The 18,096-nt window shown below is 51.6% G+C and overlaps 5 protein-coding genes across 5 annotated transcripts; 2 read left to right on the top strand and 3 right to left on the bottom strand.

Annotated features, from left to right (window-relative positions):
* The first annotated feature begins 421 nt into the window (after positions 1-421).
* SMAC4_04302 (uncharacterized protein) lies at positions 422-2,242 on the top strand. Its single transcript, XM_003350950.2, has one exon. It carries the CDS (start codon positions 1,072-1,074, stop codon positions 1,933-1,935), a length of 864 nt encoding a protein of 287 aa, XP_003350998.1. The 5' UTR covers positions 422-1,071; the 3' UTR covers positions 1,936-2,242.
* A 1,355-nt stretch (positions 2,243-3,597) lies between these two features.
* Positions 3,598-5,071, bottom strand: SMAC4_04303 (uncharacterized protein; the record flags this gene model as incomplete). The annotated part of the gene is made up of 2 exons (XM_003350951.2): positions 3,598-4,155; positions 4,236-5,071. 2 exons carry the CDS (start codon positions 5,069-5,071, stop codon positions 3,606-3,608), a joined length of 1,386 nt encoding a protein of 461 aa, XP_003350999.1. The 3' UTR covers positions 3,598-3,605.
* A 1,684-nt stretch (positions 5,072-6,755) lies between these two features.
* SMAC4_04304 (uncharacterized protein) lies at positions 6,756-8,579 on the top strand. The gene is made up of 2 exons (XM_003350952.2): positions 6,756-7,203; positions 7,318-8,579. Exons 1-2 carry the CDS (start codon positions 6,988-6,990, stop codon positions 8,077-8,079), a joined length of 978 nt encoding a protein of 325 aa, XP_003351000.2. The 5' UTR covers positions 6,756-6,987; the 3' UTR covers positions 8,080-8,579.
* A 1,602-nt stretch (positions 8,580-10,181) lies between these two features.
* Positions 10,182-13,795, bottom strand: SMAC4_04367 (uncharacterized protein; the record flags this gene model as incomplete). The annotated part of the gene is made up of 4 exons (XM_003351015.1): positions 10,182-10,223; positions 10,266-11,414; positions 11,465-13,443; positions 13,597-13,795. The coding sequence occupies 4 exons, from the start codon at positions 13,793-13,795 to the stop codon at positions 10,182-10,184; spliced, it is 3,369 nt and encodes a 1,122-aa protein (XP_003351063.1).
* Positions 13,796-14,696: 901 nt separating this feature from the next.
* SMAC4_04366 (uncharacterized protein) lies at positions 14,697-18,046 on the bottom strand. The gene is made up of 5 exons (XM_024655650.2): positions 17,693-18,046; positions 17,466-17,489; positions 16,676-17,350; positions 15,474-16,623; positions 14,697-15,422 (listed from the first exon to the last, which is right to left on the bottom strand). Exons 1-5 carry the CDS (start codon positions 17,820-17,822, stop codon positions 15,152-15,154), a joined length of 2,250 nt encoding a protein of 749 aa, XP_024510926.1. The 5' UTR covers positions 17,823-18,046; the 3' UTR covers positions 14,697-15,151.
* Between the last annotated feature and the right edge of the window lie 50 nt (positions 18,047-18,096).

The raw sequence follows: 18,096 nt of genomic DNA, 5'->3' as shown, positions 1-18,096 counted from the left end.
CGCTGGAGCACTCAGTGGAGGGAGATGGGAGGTACCTGTCCGGTACCTGCCCGAATACCTGACTTTTCACGGTCTGAGGAACACACTGGAAGGTACCGTCGCTCGTAGCTGCCCACTTGGCAGGGATCTTCACGCCTGGCGGCTGCTCAACCTGCAGCCCCTCGCACCCCTCGCGACGCTCGCTGGCCGTCCGCCAAAGGAAACAATAGCACAATCTAGGAAACACCCCCCTGCGCGATGGACTGCCAAGTGGGTTCCCAGGATGCAGGACGGATTGAGAATGGGGTTTGAGCGCGCCCGGTCACTTTCCCATGTCGGATGTCCCGCCAGCCCGCCTGAGCGACCGACCGAGCAGCTCATCGTGCCTCCCTTTATTAACTCCCGTTGTCCCCTGCCTTCCGTGCCTTCCTTCGCTTCATGAAAAAGGGTTTATTATCCAGCCTCTCCTCCTCTTTATTCCTGCCTTCTTCACCTTCCGCTCGCTACAGTACCCCATTACAAAGAATTCACGTATCCTCACCGTCCGTCTCATCCGTCCACAGACGCCGCCGACTTCTCCGCCCCATCCCCTCAGGAGGTATACAGTTACCCAATCCAGTCAACAACAACAACAACAACACACAAGACATGCGATATAACAGACATCGGTCCTAGCTTTACCGACCAACTGCACCAACCATCCATTACCAGGGAAACCATCTGTGGTCAGAGCTTTGAGCTTTTTTTGCCCAACATTCGGCAACCGACAGAGAAGAGTTTTCAGCGCGGGCTTTCTTACCTAAGCGTTTAGCTTCATTGCACCGCCTTTCCAGTAAGCCTCACGGAAGCAAACCAAACACCGACCCGAAATCTGCTAGGGTCATTTCGAAGTTGCGTGCTGCGCCCGCTTTCGGCTAGAGCACTATTTTCCCCATCAGCTTATAACTGTTTGGTCTCCTGCGATCCATCCGGCTCTTTTCCACCGACGTCGATCCTCCGCCTTCCGCCGAGTCGACATTATTGGGCCGTCTCCGCCCCATCTTTATCCTCGTCATCCGACTTTTTGCTTTGCACGCTACCACCACCGCCATCATGTTCGCCAGGGACGCCAATGGACACACTGTCCAGCTCCTCAACGATGATGAGCCTCAAAAAGCCCCCCAGGTCCAATACCAGCCGATGCCTTACCGTGCGCCATCCAGCTTTGGACAACCTTATCATCCCACCTTGACCAGGAGTCTCTCGTCGTCGCCAAACACCCCAGAGCTGCTTCGATCCGACTCCTATGACTCTCAGATGAGCAACGAGCCCATCTCTCCCATGACCCCCATCTATGACTATAGCCGGGGATACCCTATCGATACTCGGCACTATGAGGACCACTCGGACGCACACAGCTACATCGGTGCCAAGAGGCCGCGCACCATGAGCGACAGCAGATCCATGTCTTATGAGGACGATGCCGCGAGCCCGGCTGCCACCGAAAGGACCGGCAAGAGGTATCCGTGCAGGTATCGGGACAGCCACGGCTGCGAGAAGACTTTCACCACGTCTGGCCACGCCTCGAGGCATTCCAAGATCCACACTGCCGAAAAGGCGGTCCCCTGCTCCTTCCAAGGTTGCACCAAGAAGTTCACACGGGCCGACAACATGAAGCAGCATTTGGAAACACACTACAAGGACAAGTCGCGCTCATCTACCCGGCCATCTCTGGCTGGCGAGCGCAAGTCTTCCTCCTCCGGAAAGTCCTCCCGATCCAAGTCAACAACTTCAGTAACGACCGTCGCCAGTGCCGCTAGCCCAGCCGCACTACCACTCACACCTGGGGTTGGCAGTGCCTGGGACATGCGTGGACTCAACCTCCCTCTTCTGAGCCCTTCGATCGGCGTGCCAACACCGAGTAGCGGGCTGGACGCTCTAGCTATGGCAGTCGCCTGCCAAGAAGGGTCTTCTTAGTCAAGTCTGCATCTTAATATCACCCTGTTCTTCTTTTAGCTCTGCGTCGGTGTTTCTCGGAGGATTGAGCATCGTGTGTCTCGCCACTGCCAGCTGACAGGCGTGTTTGATGTCACACATGACGTTCCCGCTGCGCGCGATACTTTTTTGACGCGGGTTCTCACATTTCCGTTGTCTTGGATCTTATGGGGAATGGTACAAAACAACCCTTATTTTATGCTCTTGTGTTGCCGCAGCATGCACTGTCATATTGGGGCCGGTACCTGTCGAAAAGCTTTTCTGTCTGGGATCATACACTTACTATCTAGAGGTCACGTACACGCATGGGGGAGACCTTTTTTTATTTCTTGCATTCAATCATCAACATGAACTGGGACTGGGACTGGGAAACACGGGAAACGGTCAGAGGCATATTTGTTTAGGGTACGGCGCAATGTGGGGGCGATTTGTTTTCTTTTTCTTGTCATCTATCCGAAAACAAACCGGTTGGGATGGTGGCCGTGGTGTATGGAGTGAGTGGCTTGGTGTTTTACTGTTCAGGTTCTTGATCCATTCTAGGGGTTGCTTGGCAATGATATCCTCTTCTTGGTGATACAATACACACGACCGTCTTATATAGTGCAAAGGCCGATATCAAACTTTACGAATTGTCCATATACACACTGCTTCTTTTGTCATCTCATCGTAGAAAGATGCTGGTATGCAGACATCCGATGAGACTTCTGGCTACAGGGGACATATTCAAAAAGCGTAGCATTGTAGCACACAGACAGCGGGAAAAAAAAAACCCCCAAAAAAAACCGCGGTCAAAGCCAAAATGACGCGGGATTGATCATTAATGAGCCAACACATCGTGAACATCTCTCTCTCCCTACAGCAAGGCTCACGCTAAAAAGTGCGGTTAGTGTCATAGTGTCTTCTGCCCGCAGAATACATACAAAGCTCCCTACACACTAACAATACGTTAGTGCACGGTATGTGCGTCCACCGCAGCGTCTGCGAAATTAATTGTTAGGCCTGACATTTATTTGCACTTTTCTCTTAAGCATCCCAGGATCCAACCTTTCATTGCTCGGGGAAGGGTGGGCAGCTTGCCTGTCCCCCGAACACTCGTGCCGCATGTAGTAGTCTTTTCTCAACAACAACCTCGGGAAAACTGCTACTGAACTAACCAGTTTCTGAAATGATGTCTACCAAGGTCATAATATATAGGAAATGACGCAGGAAGGATGTTAATGTAGAGATAAGCTGCCCTTCAACCCTTTTCGCGTATAAGACGGCGACCGTGCATCAAAGTATGGAGGGATGTGTGTCGTCGTTTTCCCGTCTGTCGCTCGTAAAGGGTCCTGCGCCCACACCACACTAGTAGTTGCACAGATGTATGAGGTGGGTACTTCCTCCCGGACCGGAGCTGGTTCTTAGGTAAACATGCCTCGCAGAGGATAGGACGCAGGTAAGTAAGTGCACTAGGCGTTTCGTCTCGTTTTGTTTCGTCTGAACCTTCTTTTTCCACAAAAAAACGGATCTCGGAGCACGTGCGGTTAATGCCGGCATCTGTGCTTGCTTGCCGGCATGCTTAAGCTTGTCCAAACGATCTGATGTCAAAAAACCAGTCTCTCTCTCTTCCAACCGCGTCACTGTTTACCACCCCTCGACTTGAACTTCGCCTTTCATCGCCAAAACTCGCCATCCTCCGCACACGCCCTCGCCATCTCGAACTGCTCATCAGTCTTGCACACCAAGACCCTATGACCTCCCTTTTTGGTTTGTGGAGCAATCTCAATAACAGCATGATCATCATCCAGCTCCTGTCCCACCCTCGTCTCATTCGCCTCCTTATCGACCAGTCCAAACCCGAGACAGCCCACTTGCTCGACGACAGCCGCCCTTAGTCGATCGCTCTTCTCGCCGATCCCGCCAGCAAACACAAGCGCATCGACTTGGCCGCCGAGAGAGACGTAGTAGGAGCCGATGAAGCCGCAAATGCGGTCGACAAAGAGATTGAAGGCTAGACGCATTTTGGCGACTTCTTCTCGTGACAAGTTTTGGGAAGAAGCAGAGGGGTCCAAGGCGGCGGTAATGGTGCCAAAGTTGGTGGTGCCTGTTAGGGCTTTCCAGCCGGATTCCTTGTTGAGGATCTCTTCGGCGCGGGAGATGTGCAGTTCCTTTGTGGAAGCCGGGGAGAGCTTGCCTACGTCACTGGCATAGTGGAAGACGAGACTGAAGAGGGGAAAGAAGGGAGGTAGAGTTTAGTATGCATGTGACATGGAGGTTATGGAGAAAGAAAGAAGGAAACTAACCTAGGATCGACACTCCCGCTTCTTGTCGCGCCTGGAAGTCCAGCTAGGGGAGTCAGTCCCATGCTAGTATCCAGGCTCTTTCCGTCCTTGATGGCACACGCGCTGGCTCCGGAGCCGAGATGGAGAGCAATGATGTTGACGTCTTCGACCTTCTTCCCCAGAAACTCGGCGGTGGCGCGGGTGATGAAGGCATAGCTGATACCGTGGAAGCCGTACTTCCTCAGGTGGTTGCTCCGCGCGATGTCCTGGTTGATGGGGTACGTCCGGATGTGCTCGGGGATGGTGTGGTGGAACTGGCTGTCGAAGCAGGCGATGTTGAGGGTCGTCTTGGGCAGATCGCCCATGCAGCGGTGGACGATGACGAGGGATGTAGAGTTGTGCAACGGCGCCAGGTCATTGAGCTTCTCGAGGTTGTGGTAGGTCTCGTCCGAGATCAGTTTTGGGCGGACAAAGTCGCCGCCGTGGACGATGCGGTGGCAGACGTAGGCGATATCCTCCTTGCTGCTGATCTCGGGCACGCCGTCGTCGTCGATCAAGGTCTTGAGAAGGATGTCAAAGGCGTCTGCCTGGGTAGACACCTTTTGGTCTTTGACTTCTTCGTCCTTAATCACCTTCTCACCGTGCCGTGTATACCGAAGGGTGGCGGGTGGTGCGGTCAGGCCGCTTATTTGGGCCTCGGCAAGCTGGATGGGTGCTTGGCCGAAGAGGGCGCTGTAGGCTGAGATCTTGACGGAAGAGGACCCAGCATTGACTGAGAGGACAACCTTCTTCATCTTGGCTGAGGTACTCTGGAGGCTGTTAAGCATGGGACGGTGAATATCATCGACGTCCTTCATAATGGGCTACTTGGATGATGCAGAGCCTGCTGCCTTTTCTAGTTTCTAGGTGCTTGATGAGGTCGTTGTGGTGTCGCCAAGGAAGAGGGACACGTGAGGATGGTGAGACGGGTTGAGAGACATGGTGACAATAGGATTAGCCCGGTGAGTGAGGATGGCCTCTTATTTCAGCCTTTATTTGAGAGCTGAAGAGCCCTCCCTGGCGGCCCGTCTTCCTTGTCTGCCGGACCTCGACGACATGTCATAGTGCTTGGCTCGGAAGTCTAGATAGAGGAAAGATTGACGGCCCGCTACACCAGCTGCCCCGGCCTAACAAGTCATGATCTTTGGCTTCTCTGGCCTTCTCCATGATTGGATGAAGGTGGCATAAAGGGGCCGACAGATCGCTGTTGGGCACCTTATGCTGAACTATCAGACGAGGGGTATGAAGGGCCGGGGTTGGGTGTGGTGGGGTAAGTAAAGTGGTCTGATAGCTGACCGTCTTCTGTCTGAAAGTTGCATGACGTCGACGGGCTTGGCCGTGAGTTTTGGAGACTCATGCGGAGAAAGTGGAGAATTCTGTGCCGTTCCCCGCACCAAATTTCTGGTTGACATCAGCCAAATCAGGGGTCAGTGCTTCTGTTAGTGCAGCCCTACCCGCCCAGGCGGTTCGTCTCATTGCTTTATTTTAGTTTAGCTCCACCTCACCCCCAGGCTTTGACTTTTGACATGAGATGCTTTTACCTTTTTAAGCTTATTATCAAATTATCCTGCAATCCACGAGACAATCATTTTCTTCGATCCGGTAACTGTACCAACTCGGCAGTATATAGTCTGTCATGCCCAAATGTATGCGGTAGAGGAGGAGCTCTCACGAAACCAACAGCTCAAGCACCTAACCAACAAACGTCTTTATCAGTCTCTCCCTTGCACTCGCCTTGGACTAAGCAGCACATACCACTCAGGAGCTCTTTTCGGAGTACCCCGCTCTTCTTGGATACTCCCCTTACATGGCGGCGATTAAGGGTTGTGTGGGTCGTTGTCCGGTGGGGGCACTGACAGGTTGGGCTTCGACGGGCTGTCGACATCTACTACATAGTACTGTGTTGCACAACTTCAACTGGTCATCTGGGGTCTAGAAGGTGGGACGTGGTAAGCTGTCTTGGCTCACATGCCGTGATACAATGTTGAATATCTTACCACCTAATAACATACTCATAAGTCGACAGGAGACAATCAGTAGACTTCACAGACCGATTTCCGCCTCGGAAGTTATGAATTCGGTGCATTTGTCTCGACTATCTTATTTCAAGACTCAGAAAGCACCAGTAGTGAGCGACTTGTAAGCGTCTCGTAAAGTCGCGCCGGGTGAGTGGTAGATTCCCCGGTTTGATGGTCCAAAGGTCTAATGGTGCTGCCTGGCCCGGTCATAGATGAAGACCACTACTGACTATCTGTTGGTAGAAGCAGGATTTAGTATGCTGTTCAGTCCCTTCCCTTGTCCAAGAGATGATATAGGAGTACGTGCCTACGGAATTCCTTGGCTCCTTTGACAGGAACAATTCAGGGTTGGGGTGCAATGCTCGTCACGGAATGGGCTGGTGATAAACCCTAACCCTAAAATGGAGTGTACGACAGCCACTCCACTGATGTGTTCAAACCCTCCACATCTGCAAGTGCGGACAGGCCGCCGCACGATCCAACTGGGCAAACCCCGTTCAAGCCCGTCCAAAGCCCGTCCCACTGAATGTCTGTCCGGGGATAAGCACTTCAACGTCTGTCGCTCGGTTCGTTGCTTGACTTTATTGGGTGTCACTCTCACGGCTACCACGAGCATCGCGCTACCAGACGACAACGCACTTCGCAATCGGCATGTCCATTGAAATTCCAGCCGAGTTTGATTACAAGCTATCAATTCCTTGCATGGTTATGCCATTATGACGGGCAAACGATTCACAGAGGACCAGAGGGTCCTTCTCGAAAGGATGCTGACTCTCAAGGACAAACTGAGCAACCATGACATCGCCTTTATTCTGGGCTTTGATGAGCGTACCATTCGGCGAAGAAGATATGAATTTGATGCCAACGGCAAGATCGCACCACCACCCGATGTCAGCAAGAATGCCGAGAAACTTAAGGCCGAAAACCTCGAGGTGCGTAATGTCTCTCGTCCGAGAGAGTGTGCTAGCTATCCTCTGCTACCATTGTAGGGTTGCCTTAAGAAACATGGGCTTGTCAAGCTAACATTTGCAAACTCTTCAAAACAGAAACTTGTCGAGTGGCTCAAGGACAATGACGATGCATTGATAGAGGACATGCAAAAGTTCCTCAAGGAGGCCTGCAACTGCAACGTCAGCAAGGCCACTATCAGCAGACAGCTGAATAAAGCTACCAAAGAGAACAGGCAGCTGGGCCGCGTCAAGCGTCTGAAGGCCCGGGCCAAGAGGGCGGCCGAGGGCCGTAACTTTGACTTCACCACTGCTCGTTCCACTTCGCGGAGTGTGACTGCCAGCGTGGATAGAGATAGCACCGTCGGTGAATTGCAATCACAAGAAGAGAAACGGCAAGGACAACAGCAACAGGATCAGCAACAGCCACAACAAGGATCAGGGCATCTCCAACAACAACAACAACAACAACAACAACAACAACAACAACAACAACAACAACAACAACAACAACAACAACAACAACAACAACAACAACAACAACAACAACAACAACAACAACAACAACAGCTACAGCCGCGGAGTCTACCGCTCGGGCAAAAGGAGCTACCGCTAATATCACTGCACTCGGGACAACCACAGAAGCAGGTACAACAGCAGCAGCAACAAGGACTACAACAGCAACAGGTACCACAAGAAGCTCGCTTCGAACAACTCTTTCAAGCCGTGGACCTCCCAACTCCCGAGCAAGCCCTTCTCTCCTTATCTCGAACCCAGCCACAAGGTCCACCATCGACATTTGCAGAAACTAGTAGTAGGACAGCAGCACAAACGCAAACAGGAACAGGTGCCGATGTCTAGGAAGAGATGGGGTCATGACACGGCAACAAAGATGGTCAGTTCATGCATGGCATGGATACATGATGAATGTGCATCTGTCAGTGGTTTGGTTAGTTTGTATCATTGCAGGCGATGGAAGTACATGGCTGTTTCAGATATTACAAAGTATTAGGTACGAGAGAAAATGATAGGGATGGCGTAGGGGTTGGGGTGTTGTGGTCTTCAAAACAAAAGCGAGTTTCGGTTATGGATATTTTTTATATATATTTTTTTTATCTATTCGAGAGCAGGGCTTTGGTAATTACACCAACTGACCTCTAGCGTTTTTGAGAGCGTTTTCTGTTGTCAGTTATTTTGTTAGTTATCATCATTTGGGCCGAAGGGAATCGATGGATCAGACATCACATTACTCATAGCAACCGGTCAATGATATGGATGGTGGAAAAAGGGTGTTGTGGTATTCCAAACCAAAGCGTGGGCTGGGTCATCAACTATTTGCTCTTTAAACAGGCAATTCAGCAATAAACACTATCTCCTTCTTTCCCAGCTGCTATTGTGAAGAGGTAAAAAAAAAAGCATGTTTCCTAGTTCTACATACGTTGTCGCGTTATGGGCTTTCATCCTGCTCTTCCATCCTACTACGCCCGCCATTCACAGTCTCTTGTCTCTGTCACTATGCCAGCAACAAATAGCGAAACCTGATTAGCAAGGGAGGTTATGGTACGTAATCGGGCTCTACCTACCTGTCCTTCAAGCCATGTGTAAGAAAGCAAATAAATAAAGCAACATCCGCGTACCGGGATACCTACTCAAGACCAGTTAAACTCTGAACCCAATTTGGGTTCTCCTGATCTTGTTCTTTTCTCTTTTCCCTTTTCCTTCCTCAATATTCACTCTCCTATTCCTTTCAATGCGTAAGCGCTTCCTCATCCCTTGATCCGAACCGCCAATATAATATCTATCAAAAGTCAGTTATCAAACACTGAAAGGGAAACAAGGCCACTCGTGATTAAGAATTGAAACTTACGCTCTGACACTGTGACATTCTGATTGGCACTTCTACCAGAACCTGCCCGTTCTCTTTGCAAAGTAGGGGCCATGGCGGCGCTCCCAGGCCCCAATCTTAAGTGGCTCCCGGGTTCTCTTACTAGATGGCTCCTCGGTTATGGTTCCAAGCGGCTCCCGGGCTCTGGGGCCAAGTGGCTCCGGGGCTGCGAATTTAGGCAAAAACTAGAAGGCAACAAAGTCAGTATATGACAATACTACTCTTGACTCTACGATTGCGCAAAGTTTACAACGACGAGAACGATTTGGGTTGTTCTTTCGTTGGTATCGTCAGGGGTCACGTAACGCATTGTTATAAGCCATGCTACGGCTTACGAGTCGACTGATTGGTTAGCGTTGCTAGGATACTTATTCTGCTTCGAATGTGAACTGGAGGTCTATAGCGCTCGCCACTCGCTAGTTTCCCAAGTACTTGATGGAGAGTCCGATAATGACAATTGCCACATTGTCATTTTGTTTCGTGTCTATCAATGAGGGATGTTCTAAGAACCATTCGACGTAGTAGTACTCTGCCATATACAAGACTCAGTAGTTCCGCGACTACTACATTGGGTTGCCAAACCCTAGGACCCCTCCTTGTGCCTCTCTCATCAATATAATAGACTCAATGCCACTGTTGTGACGGTCCCTTGATTTCCCTACCAGCTCAGTAAAAGGTTGGTACATCTCCGCTACTTCCCTCACGGACATACCTCATAAGGGCATGGAGCTCGGATGGATGTACCATCGTGTCGCATCACCCGTGCCGGAAACAGCAAGGAAAATATGTGAAAGTAGTGCACAACAAGAATGGTGTCCCACCACTCGGTACAACAGAGTGCAATGACCGTCCAACATAAAGGGTACGTGTAGCAAAGGGTGAAGGAAAAGGATTAGGGGTGGAAGTCGGGTGTACATTATTAGACAGAATTAAACATTATAGTAGCCGCATGGCTACGGGTTATGAGAAGTGGAAGAACTTGGGAAGACGAGTGAAAATGACAAATAGGATACTCAGCTAGGAAGTGACGTGCAAGAAGTGGTGGAGGGAATGATTGGGAAAAGTGACAAATGAGAATTTAGCAATTCGTCGCAGCTGAGCCGCTGCCCTTCTTCGCTCCCTTTTTACGAGGATGATGAATGCAACAAGCAATTTCACTCACCTCTTCGCCAGCTGGGGATTCTGGCTCTGTAACCTCCGCGGTAGGCGCTCCTGGAGTAACGCCCTGCCACAGAGCGACCGTCTCAACCGACAAGGAGTCGCTGGCCTTGCGCACATGGCTATGGGGAGGTGAACCGGGAATGACACTTTGTCTTATGGACCGACGCTTTCCTAGGTACTCATGAGCCGCTCGCTCCGTTGTATCATAGGAGCCGGGAGGCCAAGTTTTGTAGTTGTCTGTCGATTCAACCTGAGATTTCGCGTTGCGTTTCGGTTCTGACCAGCTGCTCATGGAGGCAAACCAGGCATCGGTGCATTTGCCCTCATCTGTTTCGTAAAACATGTCGGAAAGCCCTTTGGGCTGGTTTTCGTCTACCTCTTCCCGCTCAGTCGGCCAATGGAACTGTCTTGGCGTAGTATACTGAGGAGGGTAATCTGGGTAGTTCTCTTTGTTGCGGCAGGATGAGAAGTCATTATCCAAGGGGCGTACGGTTAGATTGCTTGCCTCTGATTGCATTGATGGCTGACGCTGATACTTTGAACGATCACGCGCGGGACAATCATTCACAGAGAACCGAGGAAGATTATCGTGGAGGGATCTTCCAGGGCATTGCTCCTCCAAGATCACGGTTGGCTGCGTGATATGGGCTTCCTCAGTGGGAGATGTGAGCCATATCTCCGGTAAGCTGACATCATAGCGGTTACGATGATGCTTGTTGCGATTCTGGCGAAGGATCTCATGATAGTTCACATGTATATCCTCGTAGAACAGCCCCTCGTCACTTTGGCCACCATTAGAGTGGGTGGTAAACCTCTTGCACTGAGGGGGAGGAGAGTCATCAGCTGGAATCTTCCATGACTCTGCATTGAAGCCACCTAGGCCACCAAAAGATTCGTACTTGACAGATGTAGAATCGACGGCAGGTCTCGGGGTTTGGGCCTGCGATAAGCGTTCAGCTCCGGTTTGCGCCGCAGATGTTTCGCTGGTTGCGTGAGACTTCGAGGGATGATGCTGATGACCTGGACCAGGGCTAATGACACGTGTCGAAGATTTCGTGGGATGCGCTTCCTCAGCTGGGATGTTTGAAGACAGGGACGTGGCCACAGCAGGGCCATTTTCACTAGCTGATCCGATGTCCTGACGCCGATGCTGCTGTATTGTTAGTGAAGTTCGCTTCGACAAGACGTTACTGAACTTACCAGGGGTTTTCCGGTCTCGCTTTTCTGATCACCACCTGCTCGCTTCTTGCTATCGTTACTGGCGTCGTCGCCGGGCTTACGCGGCTTGTAAGTGGAAGACATGTTCTTAGGAGGTAACTTGGCGAAGTTGCAGCATGGATGGCACAGCTGATGACGAGGAGGGACGTCGATTCCTGAAGGGTAATGCTCATGGAATTTATGGGATCGTATAGTGCCACATTGCGCACACCAGTGAAAGCCCTTGATATCCTTGAGCGTCCTCTTGTTGGTGCTGTAAGGGACCAGGCTGAATTCCTCGTTCCGTTCAAGGCACCGACGACAGGTGCGGCAAAGGCTACGCTGCGGTTCCTCTCCCCGCAAGAACCTGTTTCTGAACTCAACATACCGCATGTCCCTGGGACGACTGCAGGCGTAGCAATGTCGAGTTTTGTACTTGCAATCATAGACCTCAGGAAGAAGTCCCTGTAAGTGACATTGATTGGAACGGACCTCGCTGTTCCCGTTGCTGGCAACGTCTGGGACAGTTTCATGCCCGCCAAGTGTAGTCTCCCTGCTCGTTGATTTAAAAAACTTGGCCTGGTGGCCACGTTGTTTGCTTCCCTGCTCATTGGCTTGTTTGTCGGCGTGCTGACCGAGCTGCTCGTCAACATGCTCATCAGCATGTTCACCGGCCAGCTCACTCGGTTCCTCGTTAACCTGCGGGTTGTACTGCTTGTGCGGATGCTTCTCGTTTGCCGGACTCTTGTACATGGATGCAGCCTTAGTAGAGTCTGGATGAGGGGACTTGGCAGAATCCGGGGGCTTTAAAGTACTCTTCCGAGCACTAGGCTTTGGTTTCTCAGAAGAAGCGGCTGAAGTAGCAATGAAGGAATAATGGCCGCCTTGTTGGGCTTCTGGTGCCCTGGAAGTTGTGCGAGAATGAACACTTGAATCTGTACGACAAGGAGCTCTAAAGGCTATATGAGAAGGAGCCTTGGACACTGTAAGAGAAGAAGCCCTAGAAGAAGCACGGGATGGTTCTCTAGAAGCCGTATGAGATGGCGCCCTAGTCGATGTATAAGAAGGCGCTCTAGACACCGTGGGCGAAGAAGCAGTAGAAGCCCATGGCGACGAAATGGTACCAGCCGTAGTGGAAGTATTTGTGCGCAACGCGGAAGGTAATCTCGCGGAGACTGATACTTCAGACCCCGCCTTAGATTTGGGCGCAGTGGCCTGAGAAGGTGCACGGGATTCCGCGGAGACTGGTGAAGTAGGCAATGAAGGAGCTGTAAGCAACTGAGCCACTGCGGACTGAGATGACATTGGGTGTGCACCAGAAGACGTTTTCGGAGATCGGAACTCAGATTTCTCTGAAGCACTCGATCCCTGGTTTTGTTTTTGGGCCAAGATCTTCTGGTAATGGGCCTCAAACTTTTCGTACTTCGGCGGTGGCAGCTTGTCGTTAACCAACCCACGAAGATGAGCATTGGATTTGACGAAGCGAACCTGTCGGCGCGGCAGCTGCTTTGTGAACTGGCGGATGGAAGAACGACCGTCGTGGGCTGTCTTTGTGGGGTGTTCATTGTCATCTGAATTGCTGTCATAATTTTTCAGCGGCCCCTTCTTGGTGTTGGTCGTCTCCGCTGCAGAAGCAGGCACAGACTCGTGAATGAATCTATCGTCGTCCTTTTGTCTACTCTGAGACGTCTTCTGGCCTGTGGCCGACCTTTCCGAGTCGGAAGACTCAAGATCGGTATCTTCGCGCATGACCTTGTGTCTATGGCCCCTATGATTGCGTAGTGACTCCAATTTGGCGGCGCTTCGAGAAGAGGAGGCAACAGATCTAGCAGCCCGCTGGGTGGGAGACTGGACGGTGGTTCGCGTACGATGAGTGGATTGGCTGCCGGTGGAAGGTTCAGCGAAGTCATTGCGACTGTCTTGGAAGAGGGCATAGCGACTATCGGACTCGAGAACCGCTCTGCTTGTGTGGCCGTGTCGATCTGAAGAGGGATATTCCAAAGATGTGTCGTCCTCGTAATCCTAGTACTCGGACTTGTCGTCTTGGAAAACATCTTCGAAATCCCGGGGCTCAGGGCTCTCAGGCCAGGTACCCGGGTGGTGTGATTTGGGACGCGTTCCCCCTCGCTGATGACGATGCTTGCGCCCTGGGGATTCTGAGGTGCGTCGCGAGCGGCGATCGGTGGAAGACCACTCCTCAATGCTGTTGGAGCCACTAGCCACAGTAGTGTCCGTCCCCAAAGGATCTTGCAGCTTGATGTTCCGGAGTAATCTGGCTACGCCCTTGACGCTGAGCAGGGTGTCCACGATGGACGCGCGCTTCTTGCGAGGCATGGTGGCGCCGCGAAGATTGCTGTGGTTGCGAGTTATGCCGTTGCTGGTAATGCCGATTTGTGTTGTTAGCTTGCAATTTGGCACCAAAGTGGACGATTTCGTGTAGGAGGTGATCGAAACGGCAAGTGAAGGGTCAAGCCTGGGCCTCCTGGCGGCAGTTGTGAGCTTCTTGACCGATGACACCGGCCAATAATGTCCACCGACACCAAGAAGTAACGTGGGCCAATTCAAATTGTTCAACGAGTTGTGAAAGACGCACGGCACACACAATTTTGAGTGTCGATGCGGTCGTGTTTCGCGAGAGGAACGACTCTAGATTAAAAGTGCGGCCCGGATTACTCACCTCGTCGCGTGTCAACCGCGCCACACGTCTGACCGGGCAGTGATCTTGGTTCACAACGTTCTACGCGCCAAATATCTCAAACTGGACAATGCAAATATGATTGTTCTGTCGCGGAGTTAGTTCTGCGAAAACGTATACGCAAAGAAGCGTGCAAATGAATAGGTATTAGGAAGGCGAAGGGAAATAACAAGAATGACGTAACAGAGGGGACCTGACACAGAAGTCAAAGAAATGGCTCAACTGCCTTTTTTGCAAGAGTCGAGGTAGAAACGAGATGATGTGAAGGGAAAGCGAAGGAGTAGAGGGGACGGCGAGGGCAACGGAAGGTGCGTAGGATGTCAATAACCGTTGGGGGACTCCACCGCGTACTTACAGGGTGTACCTTAATTGTAACGATCTGAAATCCTCTGGAATGATGAGAAAAAAGTACATCGGGCGGTTAAAAAGATTGTGATTCCAAAGACTTGTCCGTGTATTGCAGACAGCAGAGATGTGAGGGTAGGAAGACGGTTTTGAAAATTGGAGAGCAAAGAGGTCACGTTGTGAGTTCACGACCAGGCGGGGGTAGACGCGACTGAAAGTAATCTTTTTGACTTCAAGCAGGACGCGTTGATAGCTGATACTCTCGGAAAGATAGTGACGCGACAATGGTCTAGAATGATGGTCTGTAAATCTGGTTCGGACGAAAACCCAGAGGATCACTTGGCCGGTCAATACACGCAACAACACAGAAAACAGTGAGCCCGCCGACGGAAAGGGGAAATGACTTGAGTCGCGTCCAAAGTGTTTGCTGAAGAGTCCCTATCACATAAAAGTATTCATCTTCGTTTCACAGAAGGGGAGGACTAGATGACTCACAATGAAGTCAATATAAAGGATCCATATTCACTCCAATGCACACGCTAGTTTGTACAATGCCACCCCGGCTTTTTCTTTTCACCCATCCGATTTAAAACAGTAAGTAACTTTAAAATCATCTATAGATCTGCAAATGCGCCGTCCATGAGACTCTCTCAGTCCACACGCAAGACGCGAGGTCCCTTCTTAATCACCTTCTTCTTCTTCTGACCGCGCTCAAATGCGGAAGCAGAAGCGTGGTCACGGCCCAGGTTATCGAGGTCCTTGACCTTGTAGATACGGATAATCCAGTTTTCACTCGTGAAAGCCTCCTCGATGCTGTTGAGGACCGGGCCGCCGTCATCGGGAAGGCGGACACCACGGACGCGATCTTGAGCCTGTCCAGGGGGGAAGAGATTGTTGTAGTTATGATACGACATCTTGTACCTGTGAAATAGTTAGTATATGAGGCGACTATGGAAAAGGGCTTGTACTCACATCAAGCTGTTCTTCATGGTATCAGTAGCCCCAGCATCGACACGGTATTCACCGCGAGGCGTGAAGAACTCGCGCTCCTTAACCTCGTCAGGCCATATCCCCTCAGCAATGCGAACCATCCAGAGGAACTTGTTGATATCATCGCCAGAGTATCCCAAAAGGCCGCCGAAAACAACCAAGATATAATCGACTTCGTGTTGGCGCATGATGGGATAACTGACTTCTTCACGGGAGGCCATGGCTTTGCCGACAGTCGCGATATGTGTGTTGTTCCATGTGTTGTTGTCGACAAGTGTGGGACGGTCGGCCATGCCACCAATCTGGTAGCCATAATCCCACCAAGACATGATCTTGGCATCATCCTTCGTGTTCTGGCGCAACCATTGATACGCCTCGCGATAGTCGTCAATGATATGCTGGCTACCATCAGGCATCCTGCTGGCCAAGACGACCGAAGGTGACGAGTAGGCGTTCGAGGTGACCCATGTGCAGTGAGCGACAAACAGCAACAGGTATGCGGTCATGGCACCAGCAACGGTGACCTTGGAGAAGGTCGCATAGATTCCAATGTACGGCTTGCTCGACGCCCTAAGACCCGACTTTGATGCCTTCTTGGGGGTACTGTCGCTAGACTCCTCAACGAGATGCTCCTCCGGGATGGGGGATTTAGCCTTGAGATACGTATCGAGGATAGTGGAGAGCGCAATGGCCGCCGCAACGCAAACAACCGGGGTGAGCGTCAACATGAGACGAACCATGACACCGGCGAAGTAGCTGCCAAACAAGGCGTAAACAATGACGAAGACGTGCTCATCAGCCAGCTTCTGGAAGCACAGATAGACACCAGCGGGCAAGAGCCAGATGAGCATGTTGAGATCAAAGAAGAAGGCGGGCCATGCTGTGGGCTGATGCTCGGAGACTGAGGCAATGATGGGGATGTGAATCTTGGCATATCCCGTATCCCACAGGGAGTAGAAACGACCACCCCAGGGAGCAATGTAACCAGCGCTGGTGGCAACGACAAGACCGGTAAGGCCAACGCCAAAGACACTTCCAGCAAAGACCCACAAGAAGGTCTGGAACTGGCGGCTGGGAATGGCCGAGCGAACGTAGTCGAGGAAAGCCAAAAGCTGGAGGAAGCCAAAGATACCTGCCAAGTGTTAGTCATAGACTCGAAAAGATGGCTAATCAAGTTAACGTACCCAAAGCAGGCATGTGCTCGCTGGTCTTGACGGGCAGGAAACCGACAAAGGGAATCTGCATGCTGGCCAATGTTCCCAATGCATACCAACTGGTATACGAAACGTAAAGCCGAGTGCTGTAGCGGCCCATGCAGATGAGAACAAAGGCGTGAAGAGGAAGGAGACAGGTGATGAAGGCATAACCACCCCAGGAAGCAACCATGTAACCGTAAAAGAGGGCGCAAAGAGCTCCCCAGAGCATGGATCCGAGCTTCAGAGCCTTAATCCACAGGTAGAAGGTGAAGACCAGAAGGAAAATGGCAATGGCTTCGTTGTCGTAGCTGCCAGCAACCGAGCGAGAGATGTAGCCGGGGGCAATGCCCATGAAGATGGCGGCAAGGAGACCGGCGGACGAAGACGGGGTCATCTCGTTGGTGAGGAGGTAAGCGGCGTAGGCAGTAAGACCTGAGAAGGCAGGCGCGAGGAGGACGCAGACATTCCGGATGTCGACGGGGATCGAGAGGGCCCTCAGGGCGTGGTAAATGACACCGCTGGTAACCATGAGGCCGGGATAGAGAGTGCCTCCGGTGACGCGGCCCAGGGGATGCCATGTCCGGTCATCAAACCAGTCCCAAAACTTGTAGAATCCATTTGCGACCAGGTATTTTGTCGCTCTGAAGTTGAACCAAGGATCGACTGTATGGGTGTTAGTAATGCGATTTCGTAAAGATGTCGATATTGTTGCGGCGCCGGAGTGGTAGTTGGTGTTGTGGATGGGGGAGGAAGCAAGCTTGTAAGCTCGGGAACTGACATTCGTGGATGATAGATTCGAAACCTGGTTGCAAGCAAGCGATTAGCATTCATGAGCATAAATAAAGTCAAGGAGTCCAAATGCTGGAGCCCATTGAACATTTTGGAGAAATGATAGCTTCGAAGGACGGCGTTGAGGGTCTTCGTGATGTCGCTGCCCAGCTCGTCCGGAGCTTCACTCTGCCACGCATGTTCCATGTCAAGGAAGCTGGGGACCGGGAAGCTTACGAATAACAGAAAACAGGCGGCTTGAAATAGCAGCACCGGCGATAAGCAAGAGGATAATCACCCGCAACAATGTGCGAGTGCTATCTCCCTTGCCCGCGACAGCGAGACGTTCTAGGGAATCGGCCGACATGGTGGCCTTGATCTGGTGGTTTGTGCTTCCTCGCGATGGTGCAGGTTGTTGGAGAGGTTCGCTGTCATTGACGGACTGGTGGAGGTCCAATCCCAATGCGCCCGCGACAAGAGGACAGTTGGAGCTTCCACCACCTCATCACAAGAGACACAGACCTGGTCCATGCTTGGCACGCATCACGCTAAGACTCGCTAGTGCCATCCCATTGCCATTCTGCCGGGCGGTCAGAGTCAAATAATAGTCCATTTGACTTGTCCTTCGCTGTCAAATGTTC

The sequence above is a fragment of the Sordaria macrospora genome, chromosome 1 (assembly GCF_033870435.1).
Source record: "Sordaria macrospora chromosome 1, complete sequence".
In the NCBI taxonomy this organism is placed as follows: Eukaryota; Fungi; Ascomycota; class Sordariomycetes; order Sordariales; family Sordariaceae; genus Sordaria; species Sordaria macrospora.
This window is presented reverse-complemented; position numbering and strand designations above follow the sequence as displayed.

Coding starts and splice junctions, on each gene's coding strand:
- SMAC4_04302 (XM_003350950.2), top strand. CDS start 1,072: ATGTTCGCCAGGGACGCCAATGGACACACTGTCCAGCTCCTCAACGAT.
- SMAC4_04304 (XM_003350952.2), top strand. CDS start 6,988: ATGACGGGCAAACGATTCACAGAGGACCAGAGGGTCCTTCTCGAAAGG. Junction 7,204..7,317: donor TTAAGGCCGAAAACCTCGAG/GTGCGTAATGTC, acceptor TCTTCAAAACAG/AAACTTGTCGAGTGGCTCAA.
- SMAC4_04366 (XM_024655650.2), bottom strand. CDS start 17,822: ATGTCGGCCGATTCCCTAGAACGTCTCGCTGTCGCGGGCAAGGGAGAT. Junction 17,351..17,465: donor CGAATCTATCATCCACGAAT/GTCAGTTCCCGA, acceptor ACACCCATACAG/TCGATCCTTGGTTCAACTTC. Junction 16,624..16,675: donor CGAGCACATGCCTGCTTTGG/GTACGTTAACTT, acceptor AACACTTGGCAG/GTATCTTTGGCTTCCTCCAG.